The sequence below is a fragment of the Theobroma cacao genome, chromosome 1, assembly GCF_053813885.1.
Source record: "Theobroma cacao isolate CCN51 chromosome 1, ASM5381388v1, whole genome shotgun sequence".
Classification (NCBI taxonomy): Eukaryota; Viridiplantae; Streptophyta; class Magnoliopsida; order Malvales; family Malvaceae; genus Theobroma; species Theobroma cacao.
Genome location: NC_142639.1, coordinates 39,988,548 through 40,006,626, shown reverse-complemented (window position 1 = coordinate 40,006,626; position 18,079 = coordinate 39,988,548). Strand labels below are relative to the sequence as shown.

General features: G+C 35.1%; 4 protein-coding genes across 5 annotated transcripts; 1 reads left to right on the top strand and 3 right to left on the bottom strand.

The window, feature by feature from the left end:
- Nucleotides 1-88: 88 nt before the first annotated feature.
- SKIP4 (SKP1 interacting partner 4) lies at nucleotides 89-2,306 on the bottom strand. The gene is made up of 3 exons (XM_007051759.3): nucleotides 2,075-2,306; nucleotides 1,105-1,617; nucleotides 89-857 (listed from the first exon to the last, which is right to left on the bottom strand). The coding sequence occupies exons 2-3, from the start codon at nucleotides 1,584-1,586 to the stop codon at nucleotides 260-262; spliced, it is 1,080 nt and encodes a 359-aa protein (XP_007051821.3). The 5' UTR covers nucleotides 1,587-1,617; nucleotides 2,075-2,306; the 3' UTR covers nucleotides 89-259.
- A 338-nt stretch (nucleotides 2,307-2,644) lies between these two features.
- Nucleotides 2,645-9,519, bottom strand: LOC18614145 (acyl-CoA hydrolase 2). 2 transcript variants are annotated; one of them, XM_007051758.3, is made up of 17 exons: nucleotides 9,371-9,519; nucleotides 9,115-9,207; nucleotides 8,846-8,913; nucleotides 8,473-8,554; nucleotides 8,227-8,270; nucleotides 7,966-8,091; nucleotides 6,982-7,059; nucleotides 6,270-6,357; nucleotides 5,490-5,602; nucleotides 4,743-4,805; nucleotides 4,608-4,663; nucleotides 4,356-4,460; nucleotides 4,150-4,206; nucleotides 3,718-3,819; nucleotides 3,237-3,285; nucleotides 3,072-3,140; nucleotides 2,645-2,990 (listed from the first exon to the last, which is right to left on the bottom strand). In XM_007051758.3, the coding sequence occupies exons 1-17, from the start codon at nucleotides 9,384-9,386 to the stop codon at nucleotides 2,913-2,915; spliced, it is 1,287 nt and encodes a 428-aa protein (XP_007051820.3). In that variant the 5' UTR covers nucleotides 9,387-9,519; the 3' UTR covers nucleotides 2,645-2,912. The 2 variants fall into 2 exon arrangements, with proteins under 2 accessions (XP_007051820.3, XP_088659882.1); XM_088803756.1 differs by having other exon boundaries at nucleotides 8,827-8,913; nucleotides 9,371-9,437.
- A 1,977-nt stretch (nucleotides 9,520-11,496) lies between these two features.
- On the bottom strand, nucleotides 11,497-14,087 carry LOC18614144 (large ribosomal subunit protein eL36y-like). Its single transcript, XM_018114340.2, has 5 exons — nucleotides 14,069-14,087; nucleotides 13,940-13,983; nucleotides 12,289-12,393; nucleotides 11,812-12,011; nucleotides 11,497-11,707 (listed from the first exon to the last, which is right to left on the bottom strand). The coding sequence occupies exons 3-5, from the start codon at nucleotides 12,388-12,390 to the stop codon at nucleotides 11,677-11,679; spliced, it is 333 nt and encodes a 110-aa protein (XP_017969829.2). The 5' UTR covers nucleotides 12,391-12,393; nucleotides 13,940-13,983; nucleotides 14,069-14,087; the 3' UTR covers nucleotides 11,497-11,676.
- A 246-nt stretch (nucleotides 14,088-14,333) lies between these two features.
- LOC18614143 (alpha/beta-Hydrolases superfamily protein) lies at nucleotides 14,334-17,944 on the top strand. The gene is made up of 6 exons (XM_007051753.3): nucleotides 14,334-14,421; nucleotides 15,186-15,898; nucleotides 16,088-16,146; nucleotides 16,314-16,442; nucleotides 16,751-16,886; nucleotides 17,421-17,944. The coding sequence occupies exons 2-6, from the start codon at nucleotides 15,194-15,196 to the stop codon at nucleotides 17,739-17,741; spliced, it is 1,350 nt and encodes a 449-aa protein (XP_007051815.1). The 5' UTR covers nucleotides 14,334-14,421; nucleotides 15,186-15,193; the 3' UTR covers nucleotides 17,742-17,944.
- Nucleotides 17,945-18,079: the final 135 nt, after the last annotated feature.

Here is an 18,079-nt window from a genome sequence, read left to right as displayed (position 1 = left end):
TGAATGAATTGAAGTCGGTATCCTGCAGGACTGTAACCATGCTGCCCTGTTTTTTTTACAAACAATTACAACTAGCAGTTGCCAAAAATGATGTCAATCCACAAAATGATACATGTTTGATTCAGCTGTAGTGTTATATAGAATGATAACATGTGTAACTTACAAAAGTAATGATTTTCGTTTCTGAGGTCAGAACCAAAGAATATTGCACAACAATGGACAACAAATCCAACCCCAGGTTTTCCAAGAACCAGAGGATTTAAATGGACAAACATTTACAACTTAATATCTCATCATTTGAAGTCAGTTTAGGTATGGAAGAACTCACCATCAACCCTCCCATATTTCCTGCATTGCTAACATCCACAACTACCGTGCTACGCCCCTTCCCTATCACATAAATGCTCTTTCCAACAGCAACAAGCTTGCAGGGTGGTCTTGTAAGTAGGGGCGAAAGCCTACCTAGGGGCACCCACTCCCTAATTTCCTTCTGCCACATTATTAACCTTGTTCCAGAACTCTCATCCAGCACATAAAGAGTCCCATTTAAAACAACTGCAGGACCTTGCCAGCCTGATGCCATGTCAGCATCTGCATGCTGCCAAGTGCAACTCGATGGTTCATAAACTACTGCATAAACATGGGAAGTTACCGCAGATCTGCCACAGCGAATATAGATCTTCCCATCCAACACAAAGGAATCTTCAATTTCAGGAACAATGTTTGGATCTGAAAAAGATTTCCAATTGTTTGTGCAAGGATCATAAGTGTCCCAAGAATGTGGAACATTTGAGTTTAAACCTAATCCACCAATTGCATAGATTTTCTGATTGAGGACTTCACAAGCAAAGTAGCACCTGAGCAAATAAAAACTCCAAGATCACTTTAAAATTATCTCAAAAATGAAGAAACTACAACGCCTCGACATCGTGTAGCAATTCCATGCAATAAGTAGAGCATACAAAATTAGGTAAATATAAATAACTATTTGTTAATTCATTTATTTGCACACTGAAGATAAGGGAAAGGGAGTTGAAGTGCTTCATTTACCGGTTCAACCTTTAGGAGTAACTTCTAGGAGAAGAACAGAAGAAAGTTTATTACCTTGCAGTTGATAAGGGATTAGCTTCAGTCCAAGCGTAGATAGAAGCATCATAACAGTAGGCCTCATCAGTAGCATCTTCAGACCATCTGCAGCCACCCATCAAGTAGAGTTTCTTCCCCAACACTTCAAAACCTATTCCCTTTCTCCGTAAGCTGCGAGATGGAAGCCCCCGCAGCTGCTTCCAAGACCTTCGTGAAGAATCGGGATCCAATACATAACAACAAACCCTCTCAAACTTGTCTCGACACAAAGCATAGATCCAAGTTTCATCTAAATTATGCTTTCTACGATAAACATGCCACTCTTCGCTGTGCACTAAGTCCCTCCATCTCCTTGAAACACACTTGAGGACAGTATGATACTCTCTAGGGACTCTAGCCAAGCAGGAAAGTGCGATATCATCAGGAAGCCAACCTATCAGTGGCTCTTGAGTTTGTTCCGTTTGACTGTTACCATCTGATCCACCTTCCGCACTATCCATTGTAATCCCACAATCAAATAAAGTCCTCAATCTAATAAATAAACATTGGAAATATCGTCACTTTCAAAATGTTTTTGGATTTTAATTTGGGAAAAATATCAAAAAATTCAAGCTAGCATTGATCTTGTAAGGGACATTAGAAACTAGGTTGAGCAACATATTGACCCAAGAAAAAAAAGACCAAATAATTTCTTTTCCAAACTTAATTTTTGACGAAAAATTATACACGCCAAACGAACGAGATCAATCACTAAAATAAATAGAAAATTATGAATTACGCTAAGCTAATTATCCAAAAAAAAGGCCTAACCTAAATGAAAACAAAGGTCCGAAAGAGGGAAAGAAAACGCTGCAATTAAAGATTAGAACAGGAAAAATCAACATCGAAAAACAGACGACAAGATTGAGCCAAGGATCGAAAAGGTACGTACATATACACACGCAAATTCATAGAAAAATTAGGGAAAAAACACAGAGAAAATGCTGACCTGTGATTAGCGGTTAGTAGCTTGAATAATCGGAGATGAGGGAAATCGACGACCGAGGATTGCAGAGGTGTAAAAGCGGGGGGAAGAATTTCCTAATTAAAGATTTTTGGAGGGGTGAAGTTTATATAACGTGATTATTGAGAAAGGAACGATTACGGGCCGATTGGATTACGACAGAGACCAAGGCAACCCCAGTTTCCTTCGGGCCTAAGAATCAGCCCAGATTGAGGTCCCTGGTGAATTTGCACTAGTCCAACAAAAGTAAAATGTGATCCTACTCCAACCACGAAAAGGGGGATGGAAGAGAGAGGATCGCGATACTTGATACTTAAACTTCACAAAAGGAAAGCAAAAGGATTCTTTGTTTAGCAATAGAAGCAAGCTTACTGGTTTGGTATGATGAATTGCAATGGACAATGGGCTACAAAATATTCCTGTTACCACTTTGGGTGAGAAAACTAAATCGTCTACCCCGAATATTACAGAGGAAGAGGATCGATTTTACTACTCCTACACAGCCATTTAAAACAGCCAATCCTTCAAAGTAATTAAGTGCTGGAAACAGTCAAGTTAAAAGAGTTAAAATTTCTTCTTCGCTTCTTTTCTTGTCTATATAATGTTATTGGGATTTGAACCATCTTTATCGTGGATAAGGATAATGATGCAGTTTCCTACAATAACGTGCACAAATGAATGGCAGTAGGTAGTTGAAGTAGGTTTTTCCACCAGAATTGCTACAAAGCAATTATCTGAAGAATCTATGCTAGGTGCACCCTGGATTCTTCCATCAATATTGCAGCTGTGATCATAAGGCTTTATATATAAAACATACAGCAGTTCAAAGCTTTGATACAACCGGAGGGTTCAGGGGCCTGGCCATCCTAAGCAGTGCTTCTTGAGTTAATGATACAACAAGCTGCAGTTTGATATAAGAATGATTGGTCAATAACACAAAATACGAAAAGAAAAGCAAGAAAGGATGATGTAAACTCTATACCTCTCCCTTTCTGTTGAACATTTGGCCTGAGACAAAGCCACGGGTGACGCAGGCTGTAGGACTCACAATCTGCATGACATTGGCTCCATTAGTGATGTTCTTTCATTATAAAAGTGAAAAAAAAAATGTAACCATACACGAGATCAAACATCGGCTGAAACCTACCACAAACAATAACCAGTCATCAGCCCTAAAATGCCGATGGAACCACATCCTGGCAAAAGAGAAATGAAAGAGTAAATAAATGTGATATATCAAGTAAGCCTATGGGCAGTAAATATATTAACATGTTACATTGGGAAAAATAAAGATATGCTGAAACTCTTTTTGTTTTATGATTATCTTGGTACGTGCCCATTGACACAGGTATGTTCAATTTTTTCTTAAGTTTTTCCTTGTAGTTGGAGGGTCAGAAAGCCATATCCCTGCAACTTGATATGCGTCAGACACAAGTAATTCAGGAAAAATCATATCATGTATGTATGGGTGTATTTATAGTTGGGCTGGGGGGAGGAGTTTGCCCAATATGTAAATTTTTCTGAATAAAAAGTAAGCAAGAGAATATGAATTTTGCTAGATTAGGGGGATCTATGACCCTCACACCAAAAGAATATATTTGATATGATGAAGATCAACAGCTGCTTACGAGTGGTCCAGACTAAGGGAAGCTGACTTAAAACCCTGTTTCCGGTGAGGATTCAAACTGACAGCACTAAATATCAGATCTGAAGCAAAGGCCACCACACATCTGCAAAAACAACCACATAATAGCACATAAAATCTATGAAAGATAAGAAAGCCTCATCTACAACCCAATGTATGTATATGCTTCCTGAAGTTGCTAGTCCGATACTATTCCTATATGCCTACAGTTCTGGTAATATGGGAAACCAGAGTGGATGCGTGCATGCATAAGCATGTGCTATTCTTCGACAGAACAGATTAATTAAGCTACACCATATGCAGAAGAAGATTAAACATTTTGCCAAGTCATGAGTACAGAAAAGGTAGTCATGAAAAGTGAAAACACATAGATAAAAAGCAGGAAGTATCTAGCCTTTAAAAAGAGATCACTGACCTATGCAAAGCTTGATCATCTGAAAGTTTTCCTTTGGCTCTAAACCAATACCTCAATCTGTAAAGCAAATTATCATTCTCAAATAAGATTGCACCTAACTGAAAGACAGAAGGTAAATGGGTAAACGCAAATTAAAACATAACATTCATATTTCCACGCGAATTGGCAAAGCTAAGATTACGCAACACCACAAAAACAGGGCTAACCTTGGAGTAGATTTAGTCTGGTTTGTGTTAGTATTAGGTGCACAAAACCTTATCTCTATTGGCCAAGGAACAAAATTTGTTGTAGAAATTTTTTTCCGATAACTCCTGAAACAACAGATTATGAGTCATTGGCACCTAACACAGGAACACTCAAAATAAGCAAACTATCCAAAGAGACATAAATATTAGGACACCCATGTACACTTACATATAGCAATAAACTATAGTAGTAGTGAGTATTAAAATTCTTACATAGGAAGACGGGGATCAGTGAGACGTAAGTCTCGTAGCTCATCCAATGACAGAAGCTGCGATAGCTCAAAGTCTAATACAATTATCCACCGCAGCAAATGACAGGAAATGTTAATTAAAGCATATATTATTTACCACATCAGGAGCTGGCACAGATGGCATAATTGAATCTTGATGATCAAACCCTTCTTCTTCTTTCTGTAAAATCAACTCACCTAATATTACAAGTAATCTGAGAGGCTACAAGTACCCTTTCAGCAGCAATCACTTGAGCATACATTAAAATAGATCATGAATTTAGGTAAAACAATAAGAGTCTTACAGATTATTGCACCAACAAACCAGTATCAAAAAGTATAATAAATAGAGAACATAGCTGCTGCAGTAAACTATTGTTGTATGTTCTGCACCTAATTTTGCTAAAATCTTCTTTACATATTTTCTATAGATAAAACAATTGATTTATTAACAAGTTGGAAAGAGCAAATTCAACTCAATTTTCTTTTGCTTTAATAGTAATACATGATTACCAACTAGCTTTCGAGTTTGCCATCCCAAATAAAAAATTCTGCAATTATTGGAACCTTTCCTTAAAGATCAGAGTAAGCACTGCAAAACAGATACTCTTCTTTAATGTTCTTTCAAACCACCTTGTATACTGATTTTTCTTCCTCACAATATCAATCTTCAGATAGTATGAAACAAACTAACTCCCTGAAGTGAAAGATTGGATCATAATAGTTCTTCATAGATTTAAATTGCACTCTACCTCTCAAGAGATGTCAAACGTTCAAGCTCATACAACATACAAAAAAGTCAACAACTGAAGTTATAAGAAAGTAGATGATGACCCTTGAATATAAAAATGAGGATACTGCATACCTGAAAAGAAGCTAGTAAAGTGAATATTATGTTTCCTTTTTGTATTGCATCTACTCTACGGGTAGCAAAGTTTCTACCATCACGTAGACGATTAACTTGATATATTATTGGTACTGTAAAAGTATGTATAAATATCTGTTATTAATAACTTTTTCACTTGAACTGCTAATTTCAATAACAGCATAAATCAGTGATTTAGAATGCAAAGTTCAATAAAGAAAAATGATGTAAAAGCCAAGATTAATCTGTACTGCTGATCTTTTTCTTGATCAGAAGGATGATCAAATAATTTTCTCACAAAACTACATACACATTAAACACGAACACAAACTAGAATAACATGCTCAATGCCTTCACCCGACCGCCATCTCTATGACAAATTCTATTTTAGATAAACAACAGGGTAGCACTCATAATCTTTTGGAGGCTAAGGGGAACAACATTGCTTCTGCAGCTTGTGCAAGCTTTTTTGAGCAATGAAAAGTCAGTAATGACAGTATATAACTTCAATTTAAAAAGTACAGGAGGCTAGGATACCCTTCCAAATGACAGGAAGAAAACAAAGAAAGAAGAATGAAATATATTAGCTTAGACATATATCAAATTCTTATGAGTTATGAAGCTTGAAAATGATGGGATAATGACCCATTTATAGTGAGTCATGCACATATTGAGTTACAAACTCACAATGTAAATATATCATGGATAGGACATTTCTAAATACAAAGAACATATGATGAATCTATTCATTACACTAACGCTCACAGATAAGGCACTTACTGCTAAAATCCCCAACCATAAGAAAATAAGAGTGCAAACTATGGACAATTTTAAGAGAATCAACAGTTTTTGATGCTGCAGCCAGTGCCTGAATACATTATGACAAAGGAAGGAAACAGTTAGCTATTTTAAACAATATGATAATCAACAGGAAGCAATTAGGACAACAATTACTAAGTCCATTAAGTGAATTAAACCACTTAATGTTGACATATCAGGAAGCAAACAGTTTGTCAACATAACAGGACATGAGCCGAGTTTCTTTAAATTCTCTTTTTTCTCTCTCAAAGATTTTGAGCAGAGAACAAACTACCTTGATATTAACTAAATATCAACCTCTATATGTAGTTATATATCCATATAAATAAACTAATGTATGTCTACCATTTCACCCAACACGCAAGAGGTTTAGTGTTTGATTGCCAGCATTTCATCTACGAATCATTTGTCCTTATCAGCAAAAATATATCAGGCCACCATTTAACCTCACAAACTATCACTAGAAAGTAGCCATTTTAAAAACTGATAATCTTCTTCTAAAACAACAGTGCAGATCATTGAGTATGACATACATCAAGCACACAAGTAAATACAAGGGAAGCATCTTGCCTACATTTAATACACTTGTCTAAACTATATTATCGTAAAAGCTAAGCCTGGGGGACCAGAAGTAGACAAGCAGAATGAAGGAAACAAAGAAGCTTAAACATGCCTGTCCAACCAACTGTCCTCCAAAGACCTTCCCAAATTTCGGTGCTTCTGGCAAAGTAATTCCTTGGAATATGTTCAACTTCAACAAACAGAAACAAAGTCTTAGTATAGAGGTTATCTAAAGAATTATTGATGTCTAATATTTTCCACCACTATTTTTTAGCATGGTTCACTAAGGAAAGAAAAATGGCATGATTAAGAGTATACCAAGAAAACATGAGCTATAAAACTTCTCACTATCCATATGGAAATATTATTAAGTATTTTCATCTTACTTTAACCCACTTTAGATGTAGGAAACTATAAATGCAGCATGTTTCTGTTAGCTTAAGTTGGTGGCTGATGAAAAGGTTGAATAGGGCAAATGATAACAATGGTTACATGTAGATTAGGACTCCAGGTAGAGGAAAAAGGGAGAAATATTTTTTTCCAATAAATAACTGGGAGAGTGGGACCATAGGCTCATAGGTTGAGCCTTAAAATCTATGAAAGCTCGAAGATTTCCATTCCTTCAGTTATGATTATTCAGCTATTTTTCCTTCAAAGAAATCATGTCATTTATTTATTTATTACATGTTAAATGAGACATTATTTGAAAGCCTCAAAGCTCTTATCTCATATACATGTATAGCTTATGCAGTTGAAGGGTGAGTACTGCTCAGACTTGACAATATAATCTGAACATGTCCAGCAGTACATACAGGTAATTAGGATTTTGAACTCAGTCAAATTTGAGTATTTATGACAATTAGTAAAATGAAAGAAAAAAAAGGCATTTCTTCAACAAGAGAAACTTAATCACAAGTTACGACAAGCAACATTGTTATACTAAACATTTACTCACTAGCATGAAAAATATCAATATACTTCTATTGGCTCCAAAAATATCAACAGTGTATAGATGCTCCATAAGGTAAGCATAAATGTAAAGCCTTGAGCCAAAAAAAAAAAAAAAAAAAAAGAAATGACAACAGAAGAAGCATACTTCTATTGGCTCCAAATGCAATATACTTTCCACAAGTGCAGAGGTCTCAAGTGTCTTATCTGCACTCCAGATAGATTTTGACTGAAGCAAAGTGAAATGCTTATGAGGTAGCACCAGGCAGGTCAGCTGTATTTACAGATAATACAACAAACACTCCATATTAGTTTTCCCTAGGAGTACATTTTCATATGTTTAAGCAGTTGGTTCAATGTACTTGTCAAGAAAAGTGATGCAAGGGAGAAGAAAGAAATAAGTAGCTACCTTAGTTAAAGCAATTATATCTGCCACATGACCAGAGGAATTAACTGCAAAAGCAAGCTCAATTATATTCTATTGCGGATGAATGTCTCCATCATTAGTTGATTTTAAGCCACTTCTTTTAATATAAGATTATTCAAACACACTTGCACACACACGCAACTGTACATACTAAAATAGGCCAGCACTTTATAACTTTCAATTTGCAAAATAATATAAACATAAGGGAAAAAATGACAAGCTTCTCACCATTGCCAAAGTAATCATATCGTTTCAACTGATACTCAAGTCGGTTTTCTTCCTCAGCATGGACTGATCCAGAGACTTCAGCCTGTAAACCACAAAACTGAACCTTAACAAGCTTGAGAAGAAAAAAAGATCCGTTCAATTGTTACTTTTAGTTAAATTTTTGCTTCTAAAAACAAAATCAAAAAGTGAGTTTGAATAAAAAATTTTACTTGTTTATGAAACAATTATGGTCAATTGTCCATTGCATTTTAGCTATTTCCTCATCCTCAATTAAATATTATCTACTTGTTTTAACCTTTTAGAAAGGGAAAAAAATAGCAAAGCCTAAAAAGAGAAAAGAAATATATTACGCACGTAAATAGCAAAAACAGACCTCTCCTTCCCATACGAAATATATTCCATCTCCAAATTCACCTTCACGAACAACATAATCTCCTTTCTCTGTAAAGCAAATTGGTTCAAGCAAATTCAGTAAATGAATCAGTTCTAATATTCTTCACTGCACTTTAACTTAAACTGATCAAAGAATTTTTTTTTGTTACTTATAAAGCAGATGAAAGAAAAACAGACGCAAATCAAACGGAAAATCAAATCGCAAGCATTTCATTTAACTGAATTTGGATCAGACTTTGGAAAAATTACCATAGTGTTTAAACTTCACGACTTCAGCTATTCTCTTGAACGAAGAACTCGGTAATCTCTGCAGCAACGGAACGTTGCCTAAAAACTCGATTACTGCAAAAATTCAAAGAAACAAAAACATTTCACACAATTTGGAGAAAGTAAGCAAATAATCAGGCGGGAGATTAAATCTTCCCAGAAAAATAATACTTGCGGTTGCTCGGTGACCAATCGGAGGAATACCGGAGATTAACGGATAGAGAAAAGAAAAATTCACCTTCTTCGGTGTCCATGACTGAGCTTAAGCGGAGCAGCGGTAACAAGCAAACTAGAGCCGAGAAGAGAGATTAGAGAGAATATTTAAAAAAAAAAAAGGAAAAATAAATTGGAGTGATGGTGGGGATCAAGTGTTTCCGAATATAGCAGCATGAAAGTGAAGCTGGCAAAGTCAAAGCAATGAATTTTTTTATTTGAAAGAAGTGAAAAAAATAAGAAAGGTAAGGCGATCCACGTTATTTTTTAGGAATAATTTGGATAAGTTCTAATGTCACGATTCTCACATATATTGAGTATATAAATATAAGTTTTTTATTACTTATTAAGTACGTGAATTCGTAATTTATAATTTTATTTACATTTTAAACGAAATTAAGTTTAAATTTTATATTTAAGTTTCGATCTGTGATAAGTTATATTATAATATATTCAAATTTTTATTAATTTGAGACCTCACGAAAGATATAAAAATCGAGATAGATTCAGACTACTGTAACAGTTTCTCTCTTTTATGAGTAAAGAGCTAGTGTAATAAAAAAAAGATAAATGTTAAGTATATAAATATGAGTGTTTCATCCCTTATCAAATATATATTTTGAATTGAAAACGTGAATTTATGATTTATAAACTTATTTAAACTTTAGTTTAAGAGTTTAAGAACGCAAAAATGGAATAGATGTTGGCTACATAAATATTGATCTTTCACCATCTATCAAATATATTTTTTTAGTTAAGAATGTGAATCTATAATTTATAAGTTTAATTAAATTATATTTTTAGAATTTAAAGTCGGATGTGATTGGGCTTAAGTTTTGATTTGTGACAAATAACCCTAAGCCACATGAATAATGCTAATAATAATTTTAAAAAATTAATATTAATAATTCACTTAACTTATATATATATATATTTATATAATAGTATATAATAATTGATAGGGTGACCTTCTAAGCAAATATTTTTACATTTTAACTGCTAGTAGTATTATTATTTGTTTTGGTATTTAGAGGATACATCAACTGAAAAAAAAAAAAACATTTCTTGAAATATTATCTATGAGATATCGTTATTAATACTGTTTTAAGTTTTGTAATAAACACATGTCACGTTTAAAATAATTTTTTGCTATCAACTACTAACCAAACAAATTTAGTAATTTGATTTTATTGAAGATTTTAAGAAAGCAGAAAATGTAAAGAATTTTCCTTCAGTATCACTCTAATTGTCAAAGGGTTGTTAGGTTAATCATAGTAGTAACCATGAGAGAGGTAAAATCGCAATAGTAAAGTTCTTATCAATTGCTTACAATCTATTTTTTATGTAATTTTTCTAATTACATGAAATATATATCACGTAAATATAAATAAAAAATATAATTATCACATGAGTATAAATAACAATTATAATTAAATTTGACTACGATTAATTTTTTGTCTAAACTAAACTTGTTTAGATATATTTCAAAATTTTAAAATCTTAATTAGATATAATAAAATGAAAATCTTAATTTAAAGAGTCATCATAGTGTAGAAACTTTTTAACTATTTAAACCTTTCTATTATTTGTTATCTAGAAATATTAGTTAAAACAAGAAAAGTATTTATTAAAAAAAACAATGAAACGCCGGTTTTATTAAATATTAATTAATGCTTTTAAAACTGAAGCTAATCCAATTCTTCTTATATATCTCAGTGTGAACGTAGTCATTTATATGTGTATATATATAAATTATTATGAACCAAGTCCCTTAGAAGCAAACGTTGCGTTCTCAATGGCGAAATCAGATTGCATACCGAAGACGGAATGGAGTTGAAGACGTAATTTTTACGTGTTGAAAACTTCAAAATAGGTTAGAGCAACGACCTTGGTGATATCATATCACATGTGCCATCACTTTGCGGACAGTCACATGGTTCCAAGTAACATACTCAAACTGAGGGTAAGATTGGATGCCCTGCCTCTCCCTCTGCATCTGCCGCTGCTCAACAATCCTTTGCATTTAAAGGCAAATCAGATTCAATGGTAAACTTGAATCATTTCAAGTTCCATTCAAGGATCCATCACAGCAGATTGTTTCCATCTTTAGATCAGGTCAATATTCTCATGATCAAGTGAACCAATTGCAGATTAAAAAATTCAAAGAAATTGATATAGAACCAACTGTAACACAACAATTCTCAAAATTTGGAGGCAATACTACAAAATTTTGAGCTCTATAAGCAAGTCAAAACTCTCAAAACATGACACGGAAGAAAAATTGACACATCAAAAAGTTGAACTGTCTATGAAGGACGACCATAATCCAACTCACTTCTTCTTCTCTGCACCTCCAGCTGACCTGCAATAGACAAGAAATGCATCAGCGCACTATAAAACCTCATCAGAACAGAAAAGCCATTAAATAATGATATTGATTATTCAGTCATCATTAGACTCTGTTACCTCATCTTGCGTAGAACACTGGACATCTCCTCACGCTTCTTCTTGGCCCTCTTATGAGTGCCTAGCTTTCTCTTTGCCACCTTCAAAGCACGCTTATCTTTTCCAACCTTGAGAAGTTCAGTAATCCTCTTCTCATAAGGAGCAAAACCGGCAACCTCCCTAATTAGGCTCTTCACAAAGTGGACTCTCTTGCTGGTTTTCTAGAAAAAAAATATTGTAGATCAATATACAGAATATATCAACAATGCAAGCCTTATCATCAAGACAAAATGAAGGTAGGTTCTAAAAATAATATAAACATACAGATATACTAAAGGGTCTGAAAGATAAAAAAAAAAAAAAAAAGGCCACTTCTTAGGCTGCTTGCCATGACTTCATCATAAGAACCTTCCTCTATGCCTTAAAAAAAAGTTTTAAAAAGTCCACAGAATTGAGAGTGCAACTACATGATAACTTTTGAACAGTAGGAAACCTTACCCCCTTTCTATCAGAAGGGCGGGGAGCCAATTCCTTTTTGGTAACAACATGTCCTTTGTTTAAGCCCACAAAAAGGCCAGTATTAGGTTGCTTTGGAGCCATCACCTGCAAGAAGCATCACCCACAAAACAAGTCAGAATTTATATCAGTCTAAGAAAGGAAAGAAAATTCTATAAACCACTTATACGTACTGAATAAGTATAGACTGTAATTCATGTTAGTAATAATTGATTGACTAGTGAAGAGTTTCAATTATTGAGGTCTAGACATTAATGCCATGTCACCATGAAACAGGGAATCCAGTCTCAAACACCAAACCCACCCTAATCCTTAGACCAAACAAAGGAAAAAAGAAATGGCAAAATACATCTTCAAAAGCACAGCATAGTATTCTAAAAGGAATACAAACAACAAGATAAAAATCCTACACTTATATCAATACCCTCCCTTTCCACCAAGCTGACATGGCATAAGAAACCAACCCTGTAATTAAATGCAAGCAGAACTTGATAAACTAAAATACTATTGCCTAACAAGTAAATTTTAAAAAAAACACGTGCCTATTATAAGTTTCAAATTTATCTAAAGATCAAGGAGAAGATTTGTTTATTTTTTAATAATGAAAAATGAAAGGGGTATCACAAAAATCAACAGATTCACAAATACCAAATAGCCAGAAAAATCGCCCTCAAAACATCACGCACAACATCATAAATCAAAATTGTAGAAAACCAATGATGTCATACGTAATTAGTACAAATATAAAGTATCACCACATAATTAGAAGACCTCAAAATGGCATGGAAACATCATTTCCATGCTGTTTCATCGACATAGATCCCTTAAGAAATTTACAGACTTAGTCACAAGCAAACCAGGGTCCAGACAAAAAAAAATAGTAACTCAAGATAATATAGACCTAACAAATAAACAATCTTAGGTTTTTATGACATGTCAACATGAGAAATTGATTGGGAGTCCATAGCATTTTTTTTTCACATATAAAACATGAAAACAATAAAAATTCAATTTGATGAATTTTAACCATCCAACATGAACATTTTTAACCGAACAAACCTAAAATATACTTTTAAGAAAATATAAAACAATCCAAATTATCTACTCAGGGAAAAAAATGAGATAAACCATACTAAAGATTAATAGTACAACGCAAATGAGGTTAAAAAGGATCAAATCAGATGGTTAAAATTCATCAAATTGAATACAGCACTATGATAAAAGTATGTCCCAATCATCTTTCCTCAGTTCAAACAGACTTTACAACCAACTTAACTGCTTAGAAAGAACTATTCGATTTGAAGACATACATGAGTATGTTTCTAATTAGTTTCTGAGAAAAGAAAGAAGAGACTGGGAATGATGAACTTCAGATTTAGTTTTGGAGCCAGTGAAAATGCGTAAAGGATTACCATTTCCAGGGAACCAAAGCCTAAAACCTTCAAAAATTCCAGAACCCTAAATGACTTCTTCCTCAATTTCTCGGAAACCAGAAAGTAACAGTAACTTTATGCTATTGACACGCACTTTTAAACTTCAACTATCAAACAAGCTACATTGAAAACAAAAACCTTCCCAACAGAATAAGACACAAATCAACGACAAATGTAGCAGTTTCAGCTTAGTTTCTCACCAACCAAACAGCTCCAACTGAATACCTCCTAGAAAACCTCGAAGCTGCGATAAAGAGAATAACATAAATTAGCTTTGCATATTCTGAAAAGATTTCAAGTTTCATTTAAGCTTCGAAGGGCGGTCTCACCTCCCCGGCTGCACAAGAGAAAATGACTAGGGTTCCGCGTTTCATACCTATTTATAGGTTGTAATTCGGGTCGGGTTCCTTGGCCCTGTTAATCAAACGTTGGAAAAACGATCTAATTGGGTTCATACTAATTGGCCCAAAAAATTAAGAATGACAGGATCTCCGTACTCCCGAAAGCCCAAGAATGAAAATGGGCCGAATGGGTTGACCCATCCAGTTCCCCTTCATGGCTACAAAAGGCAGGAGAGAAAGCGATGTGCATGGAAGCTAATGGAATCAAAGAATTCCAGTGAGTAGATTCTCGAAAGCCAACTCGAAGACTGAAAGGGGCAAATGGGGGTTTTGACCGGCAGGTATAATTAAGCTTTATAGCCAATTTAGCCATGGCTTTCAACCTAATTCTTTCTTCCTTTCTATGTCGTTCAACCTTCTTCTGTGTTTTTTTTAATCTCTTTATCTCTTCTTTGAGCTGTTCCTTTGTTCTTCCTTTTTCCTTTGCTAAATCTCATCCAACCACTATTAGAAAAGTAGTTGTAGTCATAAAACAACCCAACCTCTAAACTTCTCCAATCTTCACATGCACCCCTTAAATTCTATCTTCTTTGCTTCTTGAATTCCCACTTTGTAATTCAAAGTTATCTCTTTTATTCTCAAATTTTGCAAATTTTTTTTTTTGGGCAAAGAAACCTTTTGTTTTATATAGATACGATTATCTGCACTTTTGAGCTCCCTTTTCCTGCACACCCTCAAGTGAAAATATGAAACTTTTCTGGCCTTTTTGTTCTTCTTATCAGGAATTTCGTTTTCAACTTCTGTTTAGGAGAGCATATCAATTTGAAGTACAGCAGTGTATATACTCTTTTTGCTGACACTTGGGCCCCTTTGAGATTCCAGAGACCATTAATTACCTTCAATTTAGTTGGATTATGCCTTCATCAATGGATGTTTCCTTTTGGAAACTTGATCAACTTTCTAAACCCAGATTTTCCCAACCTTAAGTTTTCATTTCCACCTTTGATAAAAACAAAAAAATACCCGCTTTATATTTATTACATATTATCAAATCTTTACATCGATATGGAGTACGTGGCATGTTATTAACATGTTTGATTCATAGGTGCGTCTATGTCAATCGTCTGTTGCTGTCCCATCCTTGAATGTGTCTACTGTTTGGCCTGTGCCCGTTGGGTATGGCAGAAATGTCTATACACTGCAGGCCATGAAAGTGAGCACTGGGGTTTAGCCACAGCTGAGGAATTTGAGGCAGTGCCACGCCTTTGTCGTCTAATTTTATCAGTTTATGAAGATGATCTTCATAATCCTCTTTGGGCTCCCCCTGGAGGCTATGGCATTGAACCTGATTGGGTTATCTTAAGAAAAAATGACCAAGAAACTCAAGGCCGAGCTCCTCCTTACATGATTTACTTGGATCACGATCATGCTGATATCGTCTTGGCTGTCAGGGGACTTAATTTAGCAAAGGAAAGTGATTATGCTGTTTTGCTTGATAACAAACTTGGGCAGGCAAAATTTGATGGTGGCTATGTGCACAATGGGCTATTGAAGGCCGCAGGATGGGTTTTTGATGCCGAGTGTGAGGTTTTAAGGGAATTACTTGAGAAGAATCCAAGTTACACTTTGACATTTGCTGGGCATTCCCTTGGGGCAGGGGTGGTGGCATTGTTGGTGATGGTTGCAGTTAAAAATCGTGGCAAATTGGGATTCATGGAGAGGAAGCGGATTAGATGCTATGCCATTGCTCCTGCTAGGTGTATGTCTCTCAATTTGGCCGTTAGATATGCGGATGTTATCAATTCTGTTGTGCTTCAGGTAAATTTTCATACTTTTATATTGTAAACTTGTACTTATGTTTGTTGCAGTATATTGGTATATATGGACTTGGTTCATTGACTTCAGTTTGTTAAATTTGTTAGAAGGTTTAGGTTAGGTCAACATATTATAATGCCTAATAATATCTTGTATGCTTGTGTTCTAACATGAGCTATTCTAATGAACCAGGATGATTTTTTACCTCGAACAACCACCGCTTTGGAAGATGTTTTCAAATCACTCTTCTGGTAAAATACAGTATGTCTTAGTCACCTTTCCATTACTAATTTCCTTAATATGGGATTTCCCAATATTTTCTGCAAAATGTGATTTCAGAAAGCCAAACTCTCTTCGGTCTTAGGAATGATTTGATGCTTGCATAACAGGGCTGGTTATACTTCTGTTCAATATGCAGTTTACCATGTTTGTTGTGCCTAATTTGCTTGAAGGACACTTGCACAGTGGAGGAGAAGATGCTTAAAGATCCAAGGCGGCTGTATGCACCTGGTCGCCTGTACCACATTGTAGAAAGAAAGCCCTGCAGGTATTATGGGATTTATTTTGACAAATTTATGAATCAATCAACAATAGAGGATGAATTGCCTGGTTTTCAACACCAGTTGTTAGAGGGGTGAAACTCCTTGATAATTATTGCTGGTATATGAGTAACACGGATCTGCTTGATATAAAACAAATAAAGAAGGGAGTTCTTAGTAAAAGAGGCCAATAAGTCCAAGCTGTGGTCAAAAGTCTCTTTCGTATCACTTAAATATCATCACATTTTTATTGGGATTAATCGAGATGTTTTGCCATTTCATTGCTTCATTTGCATTTCCTTTGTCCTGATTGCAGGATAGGAAGATATCCCCCAGTGGTGAGGACAGCAGTACCTGTTGATGGAAGGTTTGAGCATATAGTTCTATCCTGCAATGCAACCTCTGACCATGCCATTATTTGGATAGAGAGAGAGTCCCAAAGAGCCCTTGATGTAAGTTTACAGCTTCTTGACCTTTGGACTGTGCTTTGAGGTAGTAAACCCTTGCATATTTAAGGTCACAATTAAAGCAATCAAAAAGAAATGTTTTAGCACAGACATGAGAGCTTGAATCTTAAACTTGCTGTTTTCTTTCAGTTGGAAATTATAGATATTAAGAATCTAATTAGCTTTAAGGGGCTTTTGGGGTGCTGGAAAGGAAACAATACAGAAAGTTTGGCTACTATCATCAACTTTTGTGTTTATGAGCCAGGGATCTACCCCTTAGTTTCTTTCCAATCTATATGTATGGTATGGTAGGTGAAGCGGCTAACAAGATGCATAGGGAAAAATCATATATAAATTCATTATTCTGCATTTGCTACGCACTCTCTTCCGCTAGTACTTGGTGAGTTTAGTTGTTACGTTTGCATATAATTATCTCAATGATTGTTCTAAATATTAAAGGTGGAAAACCTTAGGTGGTTGAAATATGAAAAGATTTCATTACTACAACAAAATAATATGTTCACATTCTGTTGAGTGCAGTTGATGCTGGAGAAAGATGGGATGATGCAGATTCCTGCAAAGCAGAAAATGGAGCGACAGGAGTCCCTTGCTCGAGAACACAGTGAAGAGCACAAGGCAGCTATGCGGAGGGCAGTTGCTTTGGATATCCCTCAAGCTTACACGCCTTTGTCATATGGAACATTCCATGAAATGGAAGAAGCTGAATTTTCTGGTAGATCAAGTGAGGAGGTAACTGAGTTATCATCTAGGAAAAGAAGGGAGAGTTGGGATGAATTTGTAGAGCGCCTTTTTGAGGTAGATGAGTCTGGCCACATGGTGTTCAAGAAGTCTGTTTCATAGAACAATGCTCAACCTCACTCCATCCCCATTCCCCACCCCACCTCGCTTCCCAAACTAAAAAAAAAACCCTGCAAGATGCATTCTTTCATGCACCCCACAATTCATTGCTTGATTACCAAATATTGAATTATTATAAGAATGATAGAAAGTTTGTACATAAAAGTAAATTAATTTTATCAAAGTAGAGCAACCCTTTTTCTTGATGTTCATTGGCTTTAGTCATGAGTTAACATAAATGAGGGGCTAACCTTTTGGCATACAACCACCTGAGTATTATCACCTTATATTTCAACTCTCATGCCCTGCAGGAGAATGGGCACACTGACATTGGATATGAA

Coding starts and splice junctions, on each gene's coding strand:
- SKIP4 (XM_007051759.3), bottom strand. CDS start 1,586: ATGGATAGTGCGGAAGGTGGATCAGATGGTAACAGTCAAACGGAACAA. Junction 858..1,104: donor AATCCCTTATCAACTGCAAG/GTAATAAACTTT, acceptor TTATTTGCTCAG/GTGCTACTTTGCTTGTGAAG.
- LOC18614145 (XM_007051758.3), bottom strand. Junction 8,092..8,226: donor ATATAATTGCTTTAACTAAG/GTAGCTACTTAT, acceptor CTGTAAATACAG/CTGACCTGCCTGGTGCTACC. Junction 4,461..4,607: donor ACTGATCCCCGTCTTCCTAT/GTAAGAATTTTA, acceptor CTGTTGTTTCAG/GAGTTATCGGAAAAAAATTT.
- LOC18614144 (XM_018114340.2), bottom strand. CDS start 12,390: ATGGCTCCAAAGCAACCTAATACTGGCCTTTTTGTGGGCTTAAACAAA. Junction 12,012..12,288: donor GCCCTTCTGATAGAAAGGGG/GTAAGGTTTCCT, acceptor TTTTTTTTCTAG/AAAACCAGCAAGAGAGTCCA. Junction 11,708..11,811: donor AGTGTTCTACGCAAGATGAG/GTAACAGAGTCT, acceptor TGTCTATTGCAG/GTCAGCTGGAGGTGCAGAGA.
- LOC18614143 (XM_007051753.3), top strand. CDS start 15,194: ATGTCAATCGTCTGTTGCTGTCCCATCCTTGAATGTGTCTACTGTTTG. Junction 15,899..16,087: donor TCAATTCTGTTGTGCTTCAG/GTAAATTTTCAT, acceptor CTAATGAACCAG/GATGATTTTTTACCTCGAAC. Junction 16,147..16,313: donor GTTTTCAAATCACTCTTCTG/GTAAAATACAGT, acceptor TTCAATATGCAG/TTTACCATGTTTGTTGTGCC.